We start from the raw sequence: 24,650 nt of genomic DNA on the forward strand, positions 1-24,650 counted from the left end.
GAAACTAACTCCATGTGTCAATGTATTCAACAGGCAGACTGCTTACTGATTTCTTATTGGTTGAGCCAGCTCAGCCTTTTTATTTAAACATAGCAGAACATACATACTACTGATTATCCTCAATGACATAGTGGACTACTGATAAGTCATGAGAATAAAACTGTACCTGATAGTCAGAAGGCATCAGAGAGGGTCCACCAGAATTAGCTGCTGAAGGCCCAATGCGTGGTTTCTTGTTTGCAGGTCCTGCGTTAAGACTGGAATCCTGGCTATGCTGAAGTGTTGCCCCTGTTGCTCCTCCTCCTGCTGTACCATTGGTCTGGCTGCTGTTCTGTTGCTGCACTTGCTGCTGCTGAGCAGTTGTCTGCTGTTGATTTGCTGTTTGTTGCTGGTGCTGATTTTGTGCCTGTTGATTCTAAAAAGGGTTAATAAAGTTTATTAAAAAAAAAAAACTATAATACTAAATAAGGGACTAAGCTGTATATGACAAAATGTAAAACAAATTCAATAACACCATGCTCGTTCACACTAGAATGTGACGCAGGAAACACACGTTCTGTGCGAGTTTCCCACACAGCGTTCATTTAGCACTAGGTGTGCCATCTGTTGTGGGTGTCAAAATATTCCAAAAGACACTGAACACAGATCACAAATGCAGTGCGTTTGCTAGCACTGGATCGCATAGTGAGGTGTGTTTTTGAAAAGTAGGGCACTCTTTTTATAGTTTAATCCAGTACGATTTCAGCCAATTCAAATGAGTCACACAGGAACGCACACTGCGTTCAAGTGTCAATTGGCCCCACTACTAACAGTATATTCAACAAAACAGTGTTCTTTTTCTGTTATATTAATTTAGTAGAAAAAAATAAAGTTGAAGTAATACTGCTTATTAGCCAAGTAGATGAACTGCAAGCCTTTAATATGACTTGATAAAATAAAAAAAAAAGAAATTGAAAGCTTGGAGCTTCAGTGTGTTAAATTATCAATTTAAATGTATTATATCAGCTTTAATGTTTCCAGCTTCTAATGATGACTAATACACTACAGGATTCTATTACCATGTCCATACATAAGGTAGGCATAGTATCTCACAAAAGTAAGTACACCCCTCACATTTTTGTGAATATTTTATTATATCTTTTCATGTGACAACACTGAATAAATGACACTTTGCTACAATGTAAAGTAGGGAACAGCTTGTATAACAGTGTAAATTTGCTGTCCCCTCAAAATTACTCAACACACAGCCATTGATGTCTAAACCGCTGGCAACAAAAAAAGTGAGTACACCCCTAAGTGAAAATGTCCAAATTGGGCCCAATTAGCCATTCTCCCTTCCAGGTGTCATGTGACTCGTTAGTGTTACAAGAGAGCCGGTGTGTTAAATTTGGTGTTAGCGCTCTCACTCGCTCAAACTGGTCACTGGAAGGTCAACATGGCATCTCATGGCAAAGGACTCTTTGAGGATCTGAAAAAATATAATTTTTACGTCATACTTACCTGTAAAATCCTTTTCTTTAAGTACATCATGGGACACAGAGTCAAGCTAATATTCATTACCTGCAGGGTTATACTCCATCATCAGGTGAATTGAATTGACCAAGGTCTTTAGACAGGAAGTGATCCCCTATATAACCTCTCACATACAGGAAGTTATTTCCATTTTTTTTAACAAGCACTGAATCTTCAAAAAGAGGGGAGGGACCTCTGTGTCCCATGATTTACTTAAAGAAAATAATTTTACAGGTAATTATGATGGAAAGTTTTTATACGGCGGCAGAGCACTGTGGCCAAAAGCCGAATCCTCGGCTGCTTGAACATCCACTTGATACATTTTGTGAACGTATGCCCTGAAGACTAGGTAGCAACCTTACAAATCTTAGCCACAGATACCTGATGGCAAAAAGCCCGGGAGGTTCTTACACCCCTGGTAGAATGAGCTCTCACCCTAAAGGGAGGAGCTTTATGTTTCAGACCGTAGGCCTGAATGACCAATTGACGGAGCTTTGGAAGCTGTCTGCCCTTTCTTGGGTCCTTTTGGTAAAACAAAAAAAGTCTGATTATCGGATCTCGGCAGATCTAAACAAATAAACCTTGATTGTCCAAGGAGTGCAGTCGTCTCTCTTCTGCCGAACGAGGCTGAGAGAAAAAAGAAGGCAAAATAATGTCCTGATTTAAATGAAAGGCCGACACCACTTTTGGATGGAAGAGGTCGTAACACGACCCTGTAATGGTGAAGGATTAAATACAGTTCCCTGCATGACAGGGCCGCCAACTCCGAGACCCTTCTAGCCCAGGTGATAGCCATCAGAAAGGCTAGCTTGCGTGACAGCAAGTCTAATGGGATTTTCTTAATAGGTTAAAATGGTTGTTTCTGCAACACAGACAGCACCAACTTCAAGTCCCAAGGACACATAGGTGACCTAAATCAAGTTGCCCCTTGCATAAAGGTTTGAATCAGTGAATGGGAGGCCAAAGGCCTTTGGAAGAATACTGACAGGGCCAAAACTTGACCTCTGATTGTACTGAAAGCCAATTTGATTTCTACAGCTGACTGAGAGAATTCTCTCAATCACGTATTTCCGTGGATGCCATTTTCTGGCTTCACACCGAGCAATACAAGTCTTCCAGACCTTATGATAGATCTTCCTAGTGACAGCTTTTCTAGCATTTACTAGGGTAGACACTGATGGTCCCGAGATGCCGCGGTCCTTTAACACCTTGGCTTCAATAGACATGGCATCAAATTTAGAGACTGTAAATTGGGGTGGAATATAGGACCTTGAGACAGTAGATCGGGGCTCTGTGGAAGCGTCCATGGCCAGTCCATTGTTAGTCTCACAATCTTCGGGAACCAAGGCCTTCTGGGCCAGGCTGGTGCCACCAGAATGACTGGAACACCCTCTTTCCGAATCCTGCGCAACTAATGTGGAAGGAGAGGGGTCAGAGGGAAAGCATAAAACAGGGAGTATTGGCTCCATTGAACCATCAGAGCATCTGCTCCGATTGCCAAAGGATCCCTTGTTCGAGACACAAACTGCTGCAGCTTGTTGTTGAACCTGGATGCCAGTAGGTCGACCTCTGGCCATCCCTAACGTTGGCAAATTTCCTGGAACACCTTTGGGTGTAGGGAAAGCCCAAGCTTTCCAAATGCCGCACTGTACATGTTATGCTCTGTTCTAGAGCTTGTAGGGAGTGATCTCTGAGCAGGAAGTCATCCATATACCCAAGCACCAGAATCCCTTGGGCCCTTAAACGACCCAGAAAAAGTATATATCAAGGGCGCTCCAGATATCAGGACCTAGCAAATAAAGTCTGTTTTGGAAAGGATAGACATCTTCATACACTTCAGGCCGCACTCAGAGAGACAAGCGATCTCCAATGATAAACAGAAAAACAAAGGCGCCTCTAAGTGCAGAAATAAAAACTGCATGCTGGTTTTCGTCCCCCTTCCGCTGGTGTAATTTCCGGGGCTCCATACTCCACACTGACCCAGACAGCGTTATTGTGTCTCCAGAGCCTGCAGTGCCCACCGACTGTTGTTTTCTGGATTCTACTGGAAGTATCACATACTGGGACCTTCCTGCAAACATCAGAACATCACCTGGATACACTTACTACATGTTCTTTTTCATCTTCTATCTTGTAAGTGTTTTTTAATCCACTTGGGGATACTAAAAAGTTTTTATTTCTGCACTAGCAAATAAAGTCTGTTTTGGAAGTGATAGACTTCTTTATACACTTCAGGCCGCACTCAGAGAGACAAGCGGTCTCTAATGATAAACAGAAAAACAAAAAAGGCGCCTCTAAGTGCAGAAATATTTTTTTTTTACTATCCCCAAGAGGTTTAAAAAACACTTAACGCTGTCTGGGTCAGTGTGGAGTATGGAGGCCCGGAAATGACACCAGCGGAAGCGGGACGAAAACCAGCATGCAGTTTTTATTTCTGCACTTAGAGGCGCCTTTGTTTGTTTTTCTGTTTATCATTAGAGATCGCTTGTCTCTCTGAGTGCGGTCTGAAGTGTATGAAGATGTCTATTCCTTCCAAAACAGACTTTATTTGCTAGGTTCTGATTTTCGGAGTGCCCTTGAATTATACTTTTTTTCACTTACTACATGCTCCTTTTAATCTTCTACCTTAAACGACCCAGTACTGGTGCTAGGACCTTTGCGAACACCCGGGGGGCTGTAGCAAGCCTGAAGGGTAGAGCCACAAACTGAAAGTGATATTTCTCTACTGCAAACCGCAGGAACCTCTGGTGAGGTTGAAAGATAGGTAAGTGTAGATACGCATCCTTTATATCGATGGAGGCTAGAAAGTCTCCCATCTGGAGTGAAGCTACTACTGAGTGGACAGACTACATCCAAAAGGACTTGATTAGTAGATATTGGTTCAGGGATCTTGGGTCCATGATGGGCCTTGTGTCCTCGTTTGTTTTTTGACCGTAAAAAGGTTTGAGTAAAACCCTGTGCCCCTTTAGGGTACATGAATCTCTACAATCATTCCTTGATGCACTAAATGATATAGTGCTTAACCCCCCACAACTCCAGCTTGTAACCACGGGATATAGTTAAGGTGACCCACTCATCCTGAACTATTGTTCTTCAAATGTCTGCAAAGTGCAGCAGCCCCCCTCCTCAAAAGGAGGGCTTGGTACTGGGTTTAGAAGAATTTTGCACCCATGGCTTTTTCTAGCCCTGGCCTTGCGGCTTGCCCCTGGCTCTAGCTCTCTGTTGGCAGGGGAACCGCCTTGGTGCTGAGACATTTGAGGAAGCAGTCCCTGCGGTTTTAAACGAGGGACGTTTGGTGCTTTTCTTCATAGGAAATAGAGAACTCTTCCCTCCAGAAATCTTTTTGGATATATTTGTCCAAATGATCGCCATATAAACGTTTCACATGAAAGGGGAATCCTTCCAGTAGCTTCTTATAAGGAAGCTAGGCTGACCAGTTCTTAAGCCACAAAAGTCTGCACATACAGTATGTACAGACATGAGAGCCAAACGAAAAACCTGCTGTATTGAATCCTTTAAGGCTTCAACAGCAAAAACATAGCGCTCGAGGAATATCTGCCTTATTTTCAGGCTGATCATCCTCCTGGTTAATCTGATCCTTTACGGATTGCTGCAACAGCTGGCTGAATAGCTGAACTGGTCAAAGAAAAAGCTTTTATTAATGACTCCAATTTCTTATCAACAGGGTGTTTCAAGCCCTGTGCATTATCCACCGGACAAGTTAAATTCTTGTTTAAGGAAGAGGCTGTTGCATCTATGGCTGGCATGCTCCATTTCTTAATGAACTTTTCATCCATGGGATATAAAATGGAAAACCTTTTAGGAGGAACAAAATCCTGTCAGGATTTTCCCAATCAGCATACACCACCCAACAGGGGGTAAGCCTGTGTGGCCTGAAGAGGCCTCAGGGATCCCAAAGAGGACCAGGAAAGCTCAGTGACCTCAGTAAACCATTTCGGTACCAGTCAGGATCAAGAGCCTCTGTGATTGAGAGGCAGATACCGGTTAAAAACCTCTGAGCGAAGTCGCGTGCACCATAGCTGCCAGAAAAGAACTGGTGAGCCAAATGGCGTCTTTGCGAATGCACATGTGCCCTGACAGTTTAAACACAAGTGAGTATAATGGCACTGCTGCAAATGTTTGTGCGCCATGGCTGCCAGACAACAACTGTGAGTATAGCAGCACTCTTACGAATGCACATGAGCCCTTAGTTGTCAAACAAAATAAACTGGCATGTGAGCCCTGGTAAAACCAAGGCGAAATGGTGCAGCGTTGTGCGCCATTATACAGGTAAAAAACAGCCAGATACAAGCAAAAATGGTACACTTTGGTAGCCCAAAACTCCCCCGTATGGTCACCGCACACAGGTGTCCAGCCCTTAGCTAGCTTGACTGATTGTTACAATCACTGGGACACCCCACAATATATATATATATTTAAAAAGGGGTTTTCCTTACTTGTCCAGGCGCAGGGCAGCTTAGAAACCAAAAGGCCCAATTTTCACGCATCATAATGGGTTCCTGTCACTTGAGGAGCTTCAAGGACAGGGTACCTTTTTAATGTTTAGGGTCCACTCCCTTGGACCTGTACAGCACCCTGCAGGAATGCCTTAGCGCTGTAGCGTCCAGGATTCCACTTCGCAGGGTCCAGAACCCAGAGGCCACATTACAGGCAAAACCTTGCAGCATCTTGAGTCTTCTTTGCAAGACTCGGGTACCATTTATCTAAGCTATAAAGCCTGTGTCAAATGGATCTGATTGGTCAATTCCTTGATTCATTTTTGGAACCGTTTTTTGGAGTAGAGACCTTGTAGACACTGGTAAAAACTGAAGTAACTACCTGTATGGGAGGGGTTATATAGGGGATCGAGTGCCCCTGGAAGAAGTAATATTTAACGAAAGGACGTAGGGCGGAGCGGCACGCTGTCGTCACCCAAACGTTCCCCCAGTGGACTGGTGTCTGTGAATTTGTGTACCGGCCGGTACATCAGATTCGAGGCATTTTTTACTGCATGTTTGTAAGTGCAATATAACTTTTAATAAATCTTTTTTAATCATTAAAATGCGCTTATTGTTTGGGCATTGATGTTGGGCATTGATGTTGGTGAAGTTAAATAAACTTGTGGATGAGAACCAATGTTAAGGATCGTATCTGTCTGAACTGCAAGACTGGGAGTAACTACCTATTATATGCTGTTCATGATCCCCTGTCATAAGGGATCATGGCGATTTGGAAAGGAGCCAAACTATAGTTTGGTGGAGGATACATCACTTTGCTTTGGACACGTTTTCAACAGATTTTGGAACTTGGCACAGAGCACGGGTGTCTGGCATTTCATGTGTTAAACATTTATGGACTTTATTGCTACAATATGTTTTATTTATATGTCTATATATATTTTTATTTGGTTAATATTTATTGATCTAATGATATAATCCAAATTTTTTTTGATGTTCATTATCAATATTATCACTGTTCATTGTTATTGAGGGACTTGAGAGTGCTATATAGTGCCCTCTAGTGGCTATCAACCTCTCTTGTTTTTTTTTTGGTATATTAGTGATTTATATATACCATCATATACCACATAGTTTATAATTTATATCAATATATATTACATAGTTTTGTGTGTTTTGTGATTCAAACATTTGTTTCACACGGTTTAGAGGTAGCGCGATTTATATTTTTCTCATTATATAAGGGATCACTTCCTGTCTAAAGAACTTGGTCTACCAGTGTCCATTCACCTGATGATTCACCTGATGATGGAGTATAACTCAGCAGATAATGAATATTAGCCTGACTCTGTGTCCCATGATGTATAAAAAGAAAAATAACTGTTCCTCTACATAAAGATTGGCAAGACCCTGAAACTGAGCTGCAGCACAGTGGCCAAGACCATACAGCGGTTTTACAGGACAGGTTCCACTCAGAACAGGCCTTGAGTGCATGTGCTCAGCATCATATGCAGAGGTTGTCTTTGGGAAATAGGGGTATGAGTGCTGCCAGCATTTCTTCAGAGGTTGAAGGGGTGGGGGGGGGGGGTCAGCCTGTCAGTGCTCAGACCATATGCTGCACACTGCATCAAATTGGTCTGCATGGCTGTTGTCCCAGAAGGAAGACTTCTAAAGATTGCCATCGGTTTAGACATGAATGGCTGTGTTGAGTTATTTTGAGGGGACAGCAAGTTTACACTTTTAGACAAGTTGTACACTCACTGCTTTACATTGTAGCAAAGTGTACATTCTTCAGTGTTGTCACATGAAAAGATATAATAAAATATTTACAAACATGTGAGGGGTGTACTCAGTTTTGTGAGATACTGTATATACTAGCTAATTACACAGCAAGAAACATGCTCTTAACTGATAATTTGGTACTTTGCTTCCAGCTTTTGCTTGTGGTGCAAACACAAGAATGGCACTTTGGGGAAACCCATACTTCTGGTGGAACAGAGGATCCACAACCAGGAGGAGACAGATGTGGGGGTTGTCAGAAGTGGTCCATGTAAAGCTGCAGGTCATGTTGCAGAGACACACAAATATAGGTAGTGTGCCTTCCCGATGCAGACTCCTAAAGCAGAATGATGCAGAGGGAGGAAATCTTTCCCTGGCTCCTACTCACTAGTAAAGTGGTACACATATTTGCCGGTTTGCTGCATGCATATTGTTACTGTTTCCCATTTGTTGCCTGTCTACTACAATGGATGCACAATTTTTGTAACAATTAACAGTTTGTCGACTGAGTATTGTAGAGGATTGATTAGTAGCCCAACTACTGTCAGGACTGCCACTTTTACCAACATATTGAACATATTGTTAATTCATTGCTGTTTGGAAGACAATGTTACTATAATTAAACAGCCCCCCCCCCCCCCCGACCTGTTGGTATAAAACCATCCCACTATTAACTCAGTGTTTCACATTGGCAGACTACCTGCATCCCTATTAAATCACAGTTTTAATTTTACTGGCATAATTATGAATAGTTTCTCAGCTGGGCTCATTTGGCTAGGCTTCTCCTATGGGTCACAGAAGTGCAATTTATTTTGCACTCCTGTGACCCATTTTCTGCTGATGTCACACAGATCAGTCCAGGCACCGCGTCATCCCAACTCTGGGAGCTTGGATCCGCCAGGTGCCTGGACTGATACTTGTCTCAGCCTCTCAGCGAGCCGCTGAGAGACTGAGACGGCCGCTCCCTGCCCCATCACAGCTTAGCACTCCAAGGAGCGTGGAGGAGCAAAGAGGAGAGCTGCTGATTGATAGGCAGCAGATCTCTGCTCAGGGAGCTGAGAGAACAGAGCCATCGGCCATGTTCGATCGCTCGGTTTTCAGTGGAGAGGCATCGGGAGACAGATGCAGCATCCACCTAGGTAAGTAAGAATATGAAAAAATAAAAACCCATACTTCTCATTTAATATTACTCATTAAATTTCATACATTTTTGTGAAAATAATTCTGATGTACAAGAAAAGGGAAATTAAAGCGGAGTTCCGGCCACAATTTCACTTTTTAAATATAAATACCCCTGTATTACACAAGCTTCATGTATTCTAGTAAAGTTAGTCTGTAAACTAAGGTCCGTTTTGTTAGGTTGTTACAGCATTTAGACACTTTATAAAATAGAAATTGACTGGGGCCATCTTAAGTGTGGGTATCATGAAGCCAGACTGTATGACTTCCTGGATTTCAGCCTTGCAGATCTCGCACATGCTCAGTGCTGCACAAGCAGTGTCAGATCAGGTTTCAGCACCTGTGCTGTCCAAGTCACATGATTCTTTGAGACTGGGGAGTGCACAGACTCCTGGAAAGTTACACCCACTACATTCCCAGGAGTCTGTGCGGTGCATTAAGCACCTAGGTGCAGGAAGTGAGAAGATTAACTATTCTGCCTAGCAACAACACTTTGAAGGCATCTAAAAAAAAAATTTGTAAAGGACTAATGACATTTTTTTAAAACTACTGATGTAATGTTATATTTATGGGTGGAACTCCACTTTAAGAAGAAATGCTCCATGGGTGACAAATAGGTTAGGTACGGCACTGTCAGCACCATTCCTCAATCAACAAATATAAAATCTGCCTGTTTTACAGCAAGCAGCTTCGTAAATACTCTTTAAATACTCTTTGCCATAAATAAAATGACAAATCACAATGATTGTGAGCCTGAGTGAGTCAGGCCTTGTACTCACGAGCAGACATGTCCGCGGACCGTTTTCATCGGACATGTCTGCCCAGGGACTTCTGTTCGATGGCTGTACACACCATCGAACAGAAGTCCGCGCGTAAACAATACGCGGGGCGTGTCCGCGTTGTGGCCGCGTCGATGACGCGGTGTCGCCGCGACAATGACGCGGCGACGTGGGCGGGCCTGCCTTTTAAATGCTTCCACGCATGCGTCGAAGTCATTCGACGCATGCGAGGGATGGCGGGCGGCCGGACATGTATGGTAGGTCTGTACAGACGACCATACATGTCCGGGCGGACAGGGCGGACCTGTCCGATCCGCCCGAAAATGGTCCGCTCGGGCCTACACATGGCCAAACATGTCTGCTGAAACTGGTCCGCGGACCAGTTTCAGCAGACATGTTTGGTCGTGAGTACGGGGCCTCAGACATATGATCACAGATCTTGCACAATTACGTACAAGCCTTTTATTACTAATAAAGTCCTCTATGTTATAAGGTCCCAGACACAGAACTTGTGGCAGTGTTGAATTGTAATGCCGCGTACACACCATCACTTTATGTGATGAAAAAAAACGACATTTTCTGTGAAGTAAAAAACGACGTTTTTGAAACCTAAATTTTCAAAAACGACGTTGCCTAACACCATCTGTTTTTCACAATGCTCTAGCAAAGCCAGGTTACGTTCACCACTTTTTTCCATGGAAGCTCGCTTCACAACTAGCTTCTGGGCATGCGTGGGTTCAAAAACGTCGTTTTAAACGTTGTTTTTTGCTACACACGGTCAATTTCTGTGAAACAAAAAACTACGTTTTGAAAAACGACACATAAAATTGAAGCATGCTTCAATTTTTTTTTGTCGTTTTTCACAAGACATAAAACAACGTTTTCCCCACACACGGTCATTTAAATTGACGTTTTTAAAAATGTCGTTTTTTTTCATCACATAAAGTGATGGTGTGTACGCGGCATAAGTCTGGTAACTTGCTGCACATCTTCACTGGCAAATTGTACACTTGCAGAGCACTTGAAGCACAAGTTCTAGTTGACACTTGTCCATGTTTTACCAAGTTTGTGTGGCAAGTCTCTAGCAAGACCAAAGTTGCAGTGGTGAGTCTACAGCAAGAGCTCTGCAAGTCTACAGCATGAAAATTCAGCTACAGTGACCCCTGTAGCTGGATGACTATTGCACAACATAACTGAACCAGAACTTGCAGCAGACATGCAGAATGTTTGCAAAGAAAGTTGATCCTGGAGTAATGCAATGTGGACTTGCTAAAATTGTGCATCAAATTTGTGAAGCCTGGCAAGTCTAGCAATAGCTTAGCAAGTCAATATGAAACTTGCAGCACAATTGCTTGCTATATGGGGTATGGGATAATTGTATAACGGAAGTATGTCTGCAAAATAATTTTAGGGCAAATATTTTTCAACATTTTATGACTGTTTTAAGGAGCAGTGGGGCATCATTGCCACACCATCACAGAAAGCTGCATTAGGTGGACTTCACTGGCAGGATCAAACAAGTATTTATGAGACTTTGCAGGGAGATGAAAGGAAAACTCCCCGTACACCAAATTTTTTTTCAAATGGGAGGCCATGGTTTGCAATACTTAAAGCGGTAGTAAAGGTTTAAACAGAAAAGAAAAAAAAAAATCCTGCAAGGCAAAAGCATAATGTGCTAGTATGCATTGCATACTAGCACATTATGAAAGACTTACCTTGAAACCAAGCCCTACAGCAGTGTTCAATTCCTGTTGCAGAGGCTTCCAACTTCACCCGGTCTACCTTCTGGATTTGTGGGCTGTGCCCTCTTGAATGTCCGAGAGCGGGAGTCACAGCCATGGCACAGAGCTCTGAAGGAACGGCACAGTATGCTGTTCCTTCAGAGTGCATGCACCAGGGACCTCAACGGCTGCTGCTCCCTAGACTATCTCCTAAATGGTGCATGTTTAGGAGATATTCATTTAACCTACAGGTAAGCCTTATTATAAACTTACCTGTATGTAAAAATAATAATACTGATGCTTGCTTCAAATTTTTTTTGTCGTTTTTCACAAGACATAAAACGACGTTTTCCCCCACACACGGTCATTTAAATTGACGTTTTTAAAAACGTCGTTTTTATCATCACATAAAGTGATGGTGTGTACGCGGCATAAGAATTTACGTGCCTAAAAAGCCCTACATGAATATTATTGTGCCTAACATCACTACCCAATACTTATTTGTAAAAAACAGGATGGGATAGCCTTAAGCCCCAAATCTTTATGCGCTATGTTGATTGATGATACAACCAACTTCTTTTAGGAGAAAAACGTTCAGAGACGTTCATTAAAATTATTATACCAAAATAATTCCAGGTCCTTCTCAGTCAATGGTAGCTGGTTGCTTCTTCCAGGTTCAGGTAGCCAGCCTCCCATGATGTGCACCAGCTCCACCCACTAGTCACTGTGTGCCCCTACTCCAGCAGCCTCCTGTGATATTTGATGTAGTAATCCCAGGAGACTGAGGGAGCCAAGACATGTTATTCTCACCTAAGCAAGAATGGTGTTGGGGTATGGGGCCAGCTAATAAATAAAAAATGTAAAAGTAAACAATTTTTTTTTTTTTAAAGTGTCAAATGTTACTGAAGAAGGAGATATAGATGCTCTGAGGGTTGAAGATCTTCTTTAAGGTCCCACTAAGATACAGCGGAATGTACAGGAGGAGAGATGAGAGCGACACCCTCTACAACAGCGCACACTAAGGAACAGGAGGCCAACGGTCCCTGAAACGGAATGGCCAGTGCTGAGATTTGTCCCATTATGGCACTCAAAGACAGACACACATCTAGACCAGGCTGAAAAAAAGGACAGGATGCATGCCATACATTCCTAGGATGGAACTTCCCAGCCTAGCACTACAAAGTACTCCCTGGGATGGAACTTCCTAGCCTCATACCACGCAAAAACAAGTTATCTAGGTGTGATGGTAGATTTTCATACCGGGGCTTACATAGCCATGCCATTAAAGCCAGCAACTAAGAAGCAGGATAGTGGACTGGATAATCTTGAAAAAAAAACACAGTTTGCAAAAGAGTCTAAGTATTTCTGAATACAATATTCTCCTGGGCCAGTTAAGTGTGATAAGAAAAATTGGGATGCCTTTCATCTTGATTCTGCAGTGCACATAAGGGAGAAGCTGGAGGGGTGGAAAGGCAAAGATTAGGTGGAACTTAATCCATGGAGTCACCAGATCAGCCATTATGAAGCGTTCAAGGTCCCTTAACCTGGCAACAAATCATGCTCCTCCATGGCACAACATGTAAGACTGCAGCTGTGGGACCAGGAACATCCCGGTTCGAGGACACCCAGGTACATAACAAATTCTCCCTCTCTAAGCCTCTTCTGGAAGCAGGGGGAAGCAATCAAACTCCCAGCCTGTGAATCTCTGACCAGACCAAACAATAATTACAGAAGGAGCCAAAAAACAAATCATTCCAGTTTGTTGTTAAATCTGGACACCAAAAGGTCCACCCCCGGCATCTCCAACCTGCGACAAAAGTGCTTAAAAAAACTCCCGATAGAGAGCCTATTCTGCTGCATCCAGATACTGACAGCTCAGAAAAACCATCTGCCAATTTTCCATGCCTGGGATGTGGACAGCGGACAGGGCCAGAACACAAAGTTGATGGTTGATATGGGCCATGGCCATTGCATTGTCTGACGGGGTCCAGGCGATTAAGGGACAATTGAATTTCCTTGAGTTCCACGATATTGATGGGAAGCTGAGCGTCCCCTGTCAGCCAAGTTTTCTGCACAAAGAGGGCATCCAGGAGTTCTCCCCACCCCTACAGGTTGGCATCTGTCATGAGAAATTTCCAAATTTTGGGGAGAGAAGGTTTCCTTAACTCCAGTGCCATACATAAAGTGCAAAATAATTCATAAACATGTATGTAAAATCACAAAATACATAATGATATAATGTATAAGTGCAATCTGAAAGATTCTATACATTTTTGTGAACAAAAGAAAAAGTAATATTGTCCATAAAAATAGTCCAAAAGACAAATCCACAAGTATCAAAACTATAATTATCGGTGACTTTCTTGTTGAAGGTAATTCTGTGCTTAAAAGTTCTTATAATCCTCTTTGTATCCTATTGATATGTGCTCCTGTCTCTGTGTTTTATAAAAAAATGCCAGCTATACCTGATTTCAGAGTGCTGTTCGGCGATCATGTGACCAGCCGACTCTCTCCTCTCCCGTTTGACAGCTGCAGCGGGCGGGGCCGAGATCCACCACTGACGTTAGTTGGGAGGAGAGGAGGAGAGAGCAGGCCGGTCTAAAATCAGGTATAGCCATCATTTGTTTTTTTTATAAAACACAGAGACATGAGCACATATCATTAGGAAACAAAGAGGAGTATATAAGATATTAAAAGTAATTTCAGCAGCAGGAGGGGAGGAAGTGGGCACTTGACACAAAGCAGACAGGCAGGGAGGGGGGAGAGGACAGAGGAGAGGACAGAGGAGAACAGGAGAGCTGCGGATGACAAAGGCACATAAACTGTCTACGGTCTCAGGGCTCAATAGCCATGATAAACTGTGGTCAGTTTACAGGGGGGAGGGCAGAACCAGGCAGGATCAGCCAGGTATTTCACTTGATAGAGAGGGCCAAATAAGCACTGTGCTGTATAACATGTTTTATAGGAAGAGATTTTTATTTTTTTAGAATAACAAATACTTTAAAGAACGTGCCACGCAGTGTAATGCTCGACCAATCACACTGGTGGCTGGTAATATTATAAACCAGCAACTGCGCCTCTGAACAATCACATGACTCAATTCCCGACAATCCTTCACCGCAGGTTATCCTCTCCAAGTATCTTATACAGGTCCCACATAGATATAAAATGGAATGAGGAAGGATCCCATAATGTGATAACGTATATAAAAGATAAAAACACTCACATGGTTCAAGCGTCCAGCCCGACACTAGGGAATCAGCGCTTAGAATTGTTGCAGATTGTCTCCGGCTGCTACACAATCCCGCGAGCCGCGAGTACAATCCTAGCTTGCACGGTGATGTCAGCATCCTTGCCCAACCCTAGGCGTTTTGTCATACAACGTCTTCCTGGAGAAGGCGCTGTATAAGATACTCAGAGAGGATAACCTGCAGTGAACGATTGTCAGTGGTTGAATCAGGAGATTTTTCAGAGGAGCAGTTGCTGGTACTAGGGCCCCCACTTCCCCAGTACCATGTGGTGAGTCAGAGTTAGCAAGGTCATCTGTCCCCTTACCTTTGCATTTGTCACCTGCCATGTGTTATGTCCCCCAAGGTGTACTTTCGACCTCTGCTGCTGGAGAGGGAAGGGTTACAGTGGTATTAAACCCAAAAACAAAAATGTATTATATTGCAGTTTACCAATCATTAGTGGCTGTATTTGTTTTCTTTTTTGGGGAGCTTTTCTTTACCTCTGTTTTCATCTGATGATCTGGCTAGTAATACACTATCTGTATTAGAGTGCCTTCAATCTGGATGAAGGAGCGCAGGGGCACTTTTGGACAGCAGCATTGCTAATCTGGGGGGAGGGGAGTTAGATGAACTAGCATATTTAGACGCAATAACGAAACCAATCTCCAGCTAACCCTTTAGAAAGAGCCGCAAACTGTTTTATTTGTGGTTTAATACTGCTTTAGAGTGGTTGTAAACCCAGGATTTAAATTTTTACCTACAGGTAAGCTTATAATAACGCTTAACTGTAGGTTAAATGAATGTCTCCTAAACCTGCACCGTTTGAGGAGATATTCGCCTGGTTGGCAGCCAGTGATGTTATACCTGTGCCGTTCCTTCAGAGTTCTGTGCTGCGGCTGTGAGTGACGTTATTGCGGCCCGTCCATTCAAGCGGCCGCAGCCTGCAAACCTGGAAGCCTCTGCAGCAGTGATAGCGCGCCGTTAGAGGGCTTTGTTTCAAGGAAAGTCTTTCATAATGTGATAGCATGCAATGCATACTGGCACATTATGCCTTTACCTTGCAGGGAGAAAGTATTTTTTTCCCCCTACAAATTTACTACCACTTTAAGCCTTCTGTGGCAGGCAATGTAGGCTGTAGCACCCAGGTAGGTGTCTGGGGATTGCTGTGCTGTATGGTGAAGAAAGCCTTAAGTTTCCAGAAAAGGAAAATGGCGAACACATGCTCAGTGAAGCTGCTTAGATCGCATCCATTGGGTCAGTGGCAAATAGAAACAGAGTGCAGGGACCTGTGTCCTGTGATGTACTCAATGAAATAGATTTTACAGGTAAGTAAAACAAATCTAATTTTCTTAATGGCTCATCACAGGGCACAGGAACTTATGCCGCGTACACACGGTCGTTTTTCGGCATGAAAAAAATACGAAATTTTTAAAAACGTCATTTAAAATGATCATGTGTGGGCTTCACATCATTTTTTGGCTTCTTAAAATGTAGTTTTTCGGCTTGTAAAAAATGATCGTGTGTGGGCTAAAACAACGTTTTAAACCCGCGCATGCCCAGAAGCGAGTTATGAGACGGGAGCGCTCGTTCTGGTAAAACTACCATTCATAATGGAGTAAGCACATTCATCACGCTGTAACAGACAAAAAAGCACAAATCGTCTTTTACTAATAAGGAATCAGCTAAAAGCAGCCCAAAGGCGAATAGAACTTCCCCTTCAGAGTGCCGTCGTACGTGTTGTACGTCACCGCACTTTGTTCATCATTTTTCAAAAACGATGGTGTGTGGGCAACGTCGTTTTTAATGATGAAGTTGGAAAAGCGTCGTTTTTTGGACATGCTGAAAAATGACATTTTTTTCATGCCGAAAAACGACCGTGTGTACGCGGCATCAGTAATGCCGTGTACACACGATCGGAATTTCCGACAACAAATGTTCGATGTGAGCCTTTGGTCGAATAGTCCGATCGTGTGTACGCTCCATCGGACATTTGGTGTTGGAATTTCCGACAACAAATGTTTGAGAGCTGGTTCTCAATTTTTCTGATAACAAAAGTTCTTGTCCGAAATTCCAATCGTCTGTATGCAATTCCAATGCACAAAAATCCTACGTATGCTCGGAATCAATTCGACGCATGCTCAGAATCATTGAACTTCATTTTTCTCAGCTCGTCGTAGTGTTGTATGTGACAGTGTTCTTGACGTTCGGAATTTGTGTGACTGTGTGTATGCAACACAAGTTTGAGCCAACATTCTGTCAGAAAAAAAACATGGTTTTGTTGTCGGAAATTCCGATCGTGTGTACGCAGCATTATACTACTCGGACATCCAAAAGCAATCCAAATGAGGGGTGGGTACAAACAAAGCCAACAGAGCTGGCTCAACAGAGCTTGCAGAGCTGCCTGAGTGTCAGCTGGGACTTAACAAGCACAAGGTAAAAGGAATGACCAACCGTCCAGATGACAGGCTTGAAATGACAAAAAAACACCTTAGGAGAAAGAGAGGCCTTGGCCTCCAAACAACCTTGTCCATCTGAAGCACATGAAAAATGAATCCTTAATAAAGAAGGATACCAAGTTAGAACTTGCCTCGTAAAATCGACAAAACAGGCACCCTTGCGAGTAAGGATAGATAGTATATTATCCTTGATAAATTCAATGGGTGGTCCAGAAGAACCAACAGAAAACAGGGCAAGATCCTGCACACCCTTTGGTAAAAATACAGGAATAACAATGTGAACAATACCCGGTATAAAGGGCCCCACAAAAATGCCTGTGTCCTTGCTGCATTCCAGTAGACTTGAATGGGATTGCCTGCACATGGATATATAAGTACAAGTTTGTAAATTAGCCCAAAACCAGGATGAGAAACCATCCTAAATGCCTTGTACACACGATCGGTTTTCCCAGGAGTAAAAAGTCAGCCGGGAAAACCGAGAACCTGCTCGGTAGCTTTTTCCCCCTACACACAGCCGGTTTTCCTGGCAGGAAAACTGCCATGAGAGCTTTGGTCAGGAAACCCGGCTGTGTGTATGCTCCACTGCAGGCTTTCCCCATAGACAAATGTTCTCATTTTTCCCGCCGGGATTCCCGCCGGTTTTCCTGTCGGGAAAACTGCTATGGAGCATACACATGGCCGGTTTTCCCGGCCAAAAGCTGTCATGGCAGTTTTCCCCACAGGAAAACTGGTCTTGTGTACGAGGCAAAAGGCAGAAAATCCAGGAAAGCCCACAGACAGTCCCTCAGAAACCTGAACAAGGTCCTAGTACCAAGTCCTCCTTGGCTAGTTTGGTGGAAAGAGTATCACTGGAATACCCTCTGACTTGATTCTGCAGAGCAGTCGAAGGAGTATAAGAGGAGAAACGCTTAGATCAGGTAGAATTGATCCAACGGAAGCACCAGAGAATGCACTGTGAAGGCTAGATGATCCCTGGATCTGAAGGCAAACCTGTTCATTTCATAACTGAACCTGAAAACTAGAAGGTCCACATCCACCATCCCTCACCCGAAACAGAATTTCAGAACACCTCAAAGTGAAGGTTATTCTCCGGAGTCAAGACACTGACAAAAGAGGCCCACCTGCCAAGTTTCTATGCCTGGAACAAAGCACAGGGCTGGCATGGAATGAGATTTTGGTTTTAATGGTGATAGGTATACCTGTATGATTTTTATTATTTGTACAATAAATGCTTGTTAAAAGGGACATGGCTGGTATTATAATCATTCTTTCTGTTATTGTATTTTTTCTTGGTTTTGAAGACGTCGATAATGATCCAGCAATAATAGTCTTTCTTGTCTTTTTGTTAAATACAGAATAGGCTGTCATTGTAGAAACTGATTTCAGAGCTGCAGGGGTCAACAATCATGCATGACCAGGTCACTAAACTGCTACACAAATTGTATAATGTTAGACCACGGTTTCTAAACCAGGGTTCCTCTGCATTTAAATATTGTGGCAGATGTATGTTACAATGGTGGTTTAAGTGCACACTGATAGGAAGTATTCCCGGGGCGCACTGATACCTGATGCCTCCCCTATAGTCCTGGTTCCTGTGACATAACTGCAGAGGGCAGCGTGGAATAAGAGAAGTGTGTACAGACGGAGAAACATTGTGTTTCCCTCATTACTGGCTATTGATGTGGTGCCAGCTGATGTTGCACATTTTTTAAACCAATCTGTTGTTTAGTTGTCCTGCAGAGTGGCGCAGGGAAGCATACTGAATGTGGAGGATTAGCGTGCCAGAAGAGACATGTTACAGAAGCTTTCCTGCGCTGCTCTGCATGTGGAGGTAACTAAACACTACTACAGACTCCCTGGGCTGTGCCCTGGTGACCACCCTTTGCTCTTCCCCGGTGACATTCATGTGTGCTTATCTGAAATTCAATCAATAATTGAACATCTGTGCCATTTCTAAAAATAATTGTTGTTAAATCCACAGCTTTCTGATCACACCAATGTTTCATGAGTTGTAGATCTGAAAATAATCAAATTTCTTAACTCTCAAACTTTTTGCCAAAAATTCCTCCAAGGTAAAAAGATTTTTAAGCTCTGAGTTTTGAAGCTCTGAACCACCAAAGAGCAACAGGGTGTAACGGTGATGCGTGACTAGGTCCCCCTAGGTCGCTGAACAAACAGACAGTGAGACATTACCAACAAAGGGTACTCAGGGACCCAATATAGAGCAGGAGGGGTTAATAGCCATCTGTGAATAAAGGTCACCATAGGCTGTACAACAGTACTAGTGAGAAATTACCAAAAAGGGCTAGTCAAAGACCATTGCATTGCAGGAATAAACTCCCTCGAGAGGTGGTTCTGGTTGGCTCAGTAGATTGCTTTACAAAAGGCCTGGATTCTTTGCTAAGTGTACATAATATAACTTGGTACTAACATTTATAGGTAAAGTTGATCCAGGTAATATCCGATTGCCTCTTGGGGAATCAGGAAGTATTTTTTCCCCTGATGTAGCAAATTGGATGGATCACGCTTTGCTGTTTTTTTTTTGTATGATTTATTTTTATTTTTATTGGCTGAACTCAATGGACTTTTTTTCAATCTGACCAACTATGTAACTTGAAAAAAGGATGGGTTAAAAAGTCTGATGTACCAAAAGTACACAATGAAATATTAAATACAAGGGGTTCCTCATAGACCATTACGGAGAGGTAAGGATTAACTGTGAAAAAACACAAATAAACCAGCACTGGCTCATTTGTGTTTTCGATATTTATACACTACACTAGGGAATGTTGTGTCACCAGCAGCTGGGGTTTTATGGTATAGCTGAGCGCAGGGTTTACTGGTTTATTATTATAAATTAAGATGATGTCACTGAGTAGGTCCCATGGGAAGCCAGCAATAGCTCTATATAGCGAGAACTGCAGAGGGGAACATGTGCCAGACAATGGCGCAGCCTTAAGAGGGAAGAAGGGGGACAACCACCCACACAGCCCATGCAAGGCACATGCAACACAATAATGCCTAGTATACACGATCAGAAAATTGGCAGAAAAATTCAGTTTTTGTAGTGATGGTACGAGAATCTGATCATTAGTACACAGCTTCCGAGAACCGATCTCGACAGTTCATGTGAAAGTGGCAAACCAGAAAATTCTTCTGGTACGATACCAGAACGTACAATTTTTATTTAATCAGTACAGTGTTGTACAAAAAATGTTGCAGTGCTAAAAGCAATGCACATATGGGGTGTGCGACAAAATGAGGCGCCATGGTCATCAGACATCTGTTTAAAGTGTCACAGCTTCATACGTTAACCTCCACCTCTAGAAACCTTAACCTCCAGAAAAAATAGGAAACACATGGGTGAAGGGCTCCGGGGAATATGGACAAGCCTTTAGATAGTTACAAATGGTGGGCTGGGTGTGAAACAGCAGCCCCCATGGGGTATCCCAGTCTTCGACCTTCTGAGGGGCATACCCCCTAAGGGGTCTTCAGGGAAAGAATGCCACGGGCAGATGAGCCATAGACCTTGACCTGTATAGCATCCTATAGCTAACGCAACACGTTGCAGCATGAACTAAGGTAAGCGTCTCACAGGATCCACTGCCCGAAGCAACATTACAAGCTGGTCCTGCATATGCTGTCTGGAGAGATGGAGATAGAGTCCCCCAGGGCTAAACTGATGAGTCACATAACCCAGAAAGCTGCAAAAGAAAGCAACTGTGGATATGGAACAGCTAGGAATCTTGATAGAAGAGTTTTGAAGAAAAAAATAATAAAAGGAAATGGTTGTTCCTCTCAGAGCAGAGAGAAGACGTGTGTTCTTCCAAGGACACTAGCAAAAAAAACAAAAGGCATGCTGGCAGTGGGAGGGGTTATACTTGACTGTCCCTACAGCTTTGCTTGCAAGCGTCCAATTCACCTGCAGGGGACAGTATAACCCAGTATAGTATCACCAAGTTACTGTGTCTTGTGATGTACGATTAGGAAAACCATCTCTTTAATTAGTGGTAACGGTCAATGCCTACCTGAAAAATCACTTGAATTTCTCTGCAGCCAGTCTTTTAGCAGCTCTACAACCTTGAAGATTTCCTTTTGTTACTAAACTGCCATCTGACAAGTTTACTAGGAACAAGTTAGGACAAAAATATGGAAGCTGCCCTCACTGGCTGGAATACAGCTAAGCTCAGTGTTCCTATACATAAGTTGTAGAATACATCATACATTTACAACCAATGCATTAGAATAAGTTTAACCTGCATTGTATTCTATTAAGCCATGATGAAGTGGGTGCAACTCTATTGAAACATGTTGGCTTTTACAAGATATCTGTCTGATTAAGTTTACTTTTCAGCAAGAATACAAAGTTATTTTTCTTCTAAGTAACCTGACAGTTTACAAGCTTAAAAGGATAAGTTCACTTTTGGGAATTTGTTACATGTTCCACCCATTTTTAGGGTGGAACATTTAATATGTTCCCAATGCTGCAGCCACTGCCCGATCCTCCCCACTCCCTGTGACAGCAGTACGAGGTGAAGTTCCTGTTACTTTTTGAAATCACCACGGCCCTGCAGGGATTTGCCCACATGGCCGTGTCATTCATTAAACACAGCTCTGTGTATGAATGAACTACAAGTCCCGACATCCTTTGTGGATATCGGCTTGCAGTTCTCAATGAGCTACCACGACTCTCTGGAGTGCCGCGGCAGTTCATTGATTTTTACTGTCAGTGTATCTGCTTGCCCATACGGATGTACAGGCACACAGATACACTGACAGGTCTGCAGGAGACCTGCATGGCACCAGCGATCTGCTAATTGCTCGTGCCATGCTTTCCAGGCTCCAAAAAATAAATAATAAATTCAGGTTTTTTTTTTCCTGCAAAGAAATTTGCATTTATTTATTTTAAAGTGAACTTATCCTTTAAATTCCGAACGATGTTGTTTTTATTATAAAAACTATCTAAGACTTTGGCAGAAAGTATTTCATAAAAAATAAGACAATATAAAATGTAGCAAACGTTTATGTCTGATAGTAAATATTTTATACCTTTTCAGCCTTTTCTTCTGGCTCATCTTCATTTAAAAATTCACGTTTTGGATATGGTATCTGGCACCCTGCAAATACACTGATAACACCAAGCAGTTTAATAAACAATTGATAAAAAATGAATTTCTAACACAAACTCCTGAAACTGTTGTGATATCAGCATTAATGGAAACTATCTGTTTGACATAATGTGTATTTTGAAAGTCCCCAAACCTGGAGTCATCCACCCATAACCCTACCTTCCTTGACCTAAAGTCACCAACATGCAGTCTACAAACTACCTTCTTCTGTACCTTCTTCTCCAATATTAATTTGTAAATTTCTTATTTCCAAAACTTGAAGAAGTCACCTGCCTGCACCCTTGTTACCCTGGATCTAATCACACCTTCATGCACTACTTGAAGATCTCGGTAGGTGAACGGGATGCAAGAGAAGGTGATGCAGTTCACGTTCAACCTTCTTGGGTGGGTCACCAGTAAAAAGGAAAAAGCCCAAATAAAAAAAAAATGATGAAAATGAATGCAGCCACCACACTGAAGGATTGGTAAATTGTAAAATAATAAATGTTTGCATTTGTGGGTTTAGAAACACTGACTGTATTTATTGGCGTATAACACTCACTTTTTCACTCTGCAAATCGGTTGCAAATAATGTGTGCATGTTATACGCCGATACTGCAATTTCAGCTGCCTCTGTGTATGTAATCTGACGGTGCTCATCCCGCCCCCCTTCCTGAGATGGGCATTGATCAGGCTGCATTCATGACAATGGGAAGGCTACAGATGGGCATTAATCCAGCTGCATTGATGGGCAATCGTGAGGCTACAGATGGGCATTTATTAAGATGCATTGATGGGAAATGGCAAGGCTGCAGATGGGTATTGATCAAGCTGCATTGATGGGCAATTGTGAGGCTGAGTGTCAGGGAAATGGCCGTGGAAGTACTGGCAATCTTGCCAGTAGAAGAAATGGCCAAAGGCTGTGTCAGGGAAATGGCCGTGGAAGTACTGGCAATCTTGCCAGTAGAAGAAATGGCCGAAGGCTGTCAGGGAAATGGCCGTGGAAGTACTGGCAATCTTGCCAGTAGAAGAAATGGCCGCCAGAGGCACATCATGTGACAGGTGGATCCCCCTGCTGGCCTATAAAAGGCTGCCACTGTCTGACCCAAATTGCTGGATTGTCGTCAGATTCCTGTGTCTGTTTACCTTGTAACTCATGGCTTGACCTCTGCTTTTGGCTTGACCTGTGATCCCGATTATTTCCTCGCTCTGACCTTGGCTTGGCTGACTATTCTTCGATCCACTGCCCACTGTTTATGACCCAGCTTGCTCCTGTTTGCTCTTGGACTGTCTCCCGGTATATGACCTCTGGCCTGGCTGCGAACCCTGCTCCTGGTTTATTCTGCATACGCCTACTCAGGACTTCTTCTTGCATGGCTACTGACATCACTACCCAGCACACCCCAGCTACATTCTGCTTACCAGCCTGTTGCAGCACTACTGGCAACCCGTGCACCTTTGGGCACTGTATCCCCTGTATCACTCCCAGGGGAGCGCTGCACTTAGCCACAAGGGGCGCCCTCTCTGCCACTCTGCCTCACATCAGAGACCTGACACTGAGGATGGGCAATGATCAGGCTGCATTCATGGACACTGACCCTTATTTTGCTTTAAAGTTCTTTATTTAAAATTTATTTTTTTCCTGAAACTTTCCTCTTAAAATGAAGGTGTGTGTTATACACCTGTGCGTGTTATATGCCGATAAATACGGTCATTTTCTATCTGAAAATGAATGACTTTCTGGTCATCTGTTTCTTTTCCGTCCATGGTTCAGAGGAGGGCTGCAAGACCTGTGATTTTATCTTACGCTTGGACTACATTACCCCATGACAAAAACACCAGAGCGCAGGAGAATTTTTGTATTATTTCATCTTTTTCTTTTCCCATTTATCACTTAAACTGCTGCCTGTAATAATTAATGGCTGGAATTATTGTTTTTAATGGATAACTCGAAACCCTATACAGAAAGAAAAGTAAATTGCTAACAAAAAATAGCATGATGGCTTCAAATGCAAACATAATTTACCTACTCCCATCACTCTTAATTCAAAATTTTTGAAATGGGTCATGTGTAAAAAAAAAACTTTTAGACCCTCCCTGTCTCCTACACGTTAGATCCAATGCTGTCTCCAGGTGACTTGTATATTAACCCCTCACCTCCATTGCCCTGCCCATGTAAACTTTAACCCCCTTCATCTCAAGCCTTCCACTGCTTTCCAAGAAAAGGGTAATTTTAGGGGCGTTCATACTATTCTGACATTTTGATACTAACAGGGCAGGAACAGGGACACGGGGAAACAATACCACTAGCGAGGTAAAGTGTTTGTTTATGTATGCAATGGGTATGCATTTGTATGTATGCCGTATTCATAAATAAACATGCATACATACGCATGTGTATGTATGCATGTGTACGCAGTGTGCATGTA

The 24,650-nt window shown here is 42.9% G+C and overlaps 1 protein-coding gene across 4 annotated transcripts in view; it reads right to left on the reverse strand.

The window, feature by feature from the left end:
* Positions 1 to 24,650, reverse strand: part of CDK19 (cyclin dependent kinase 19) — a 251,856-nt gene that overhangs the window by 37,705 nt on the left and 189,501 nt on the right. For 2 of the 4 annotated variants that reach the window (XM_040350239.1, XM_040350242.1), the window contains 2 exons: positions 22,163 to 22,241; positions 167 to 415 (listed from right to left, as the gene is read on the reverse strand). In XM_040350239.1, the coding sequence (XP_040206173.1) occupies positions 167 to 415; positions 22,163 to 22,241 (328 nt within the window). Of the gene's footprint in view, positions 1 to 166; positions 416 to 14,982; positions 15,043 to 22,162; positions 22,242 to 24,650 lie in introns of all 4 variants that reach the window. The other 2 variants (XM_040350240.1, XM_040350243.1) reach the window with 2 other exon arrangements.

This window comes from Rana temporaria, chromosome 4 (genome assembly GCF_905171775.1).
Source record: "Rana temporaria chromosome 4, aRanTem1.1, whole genome shotgun sequence".
Classification (NCBI taxonomy): Eukaryota; Metazoa; Chordata; class Amphibia; order Anura; family Ranidae; genus Rana; species Rana temporaria.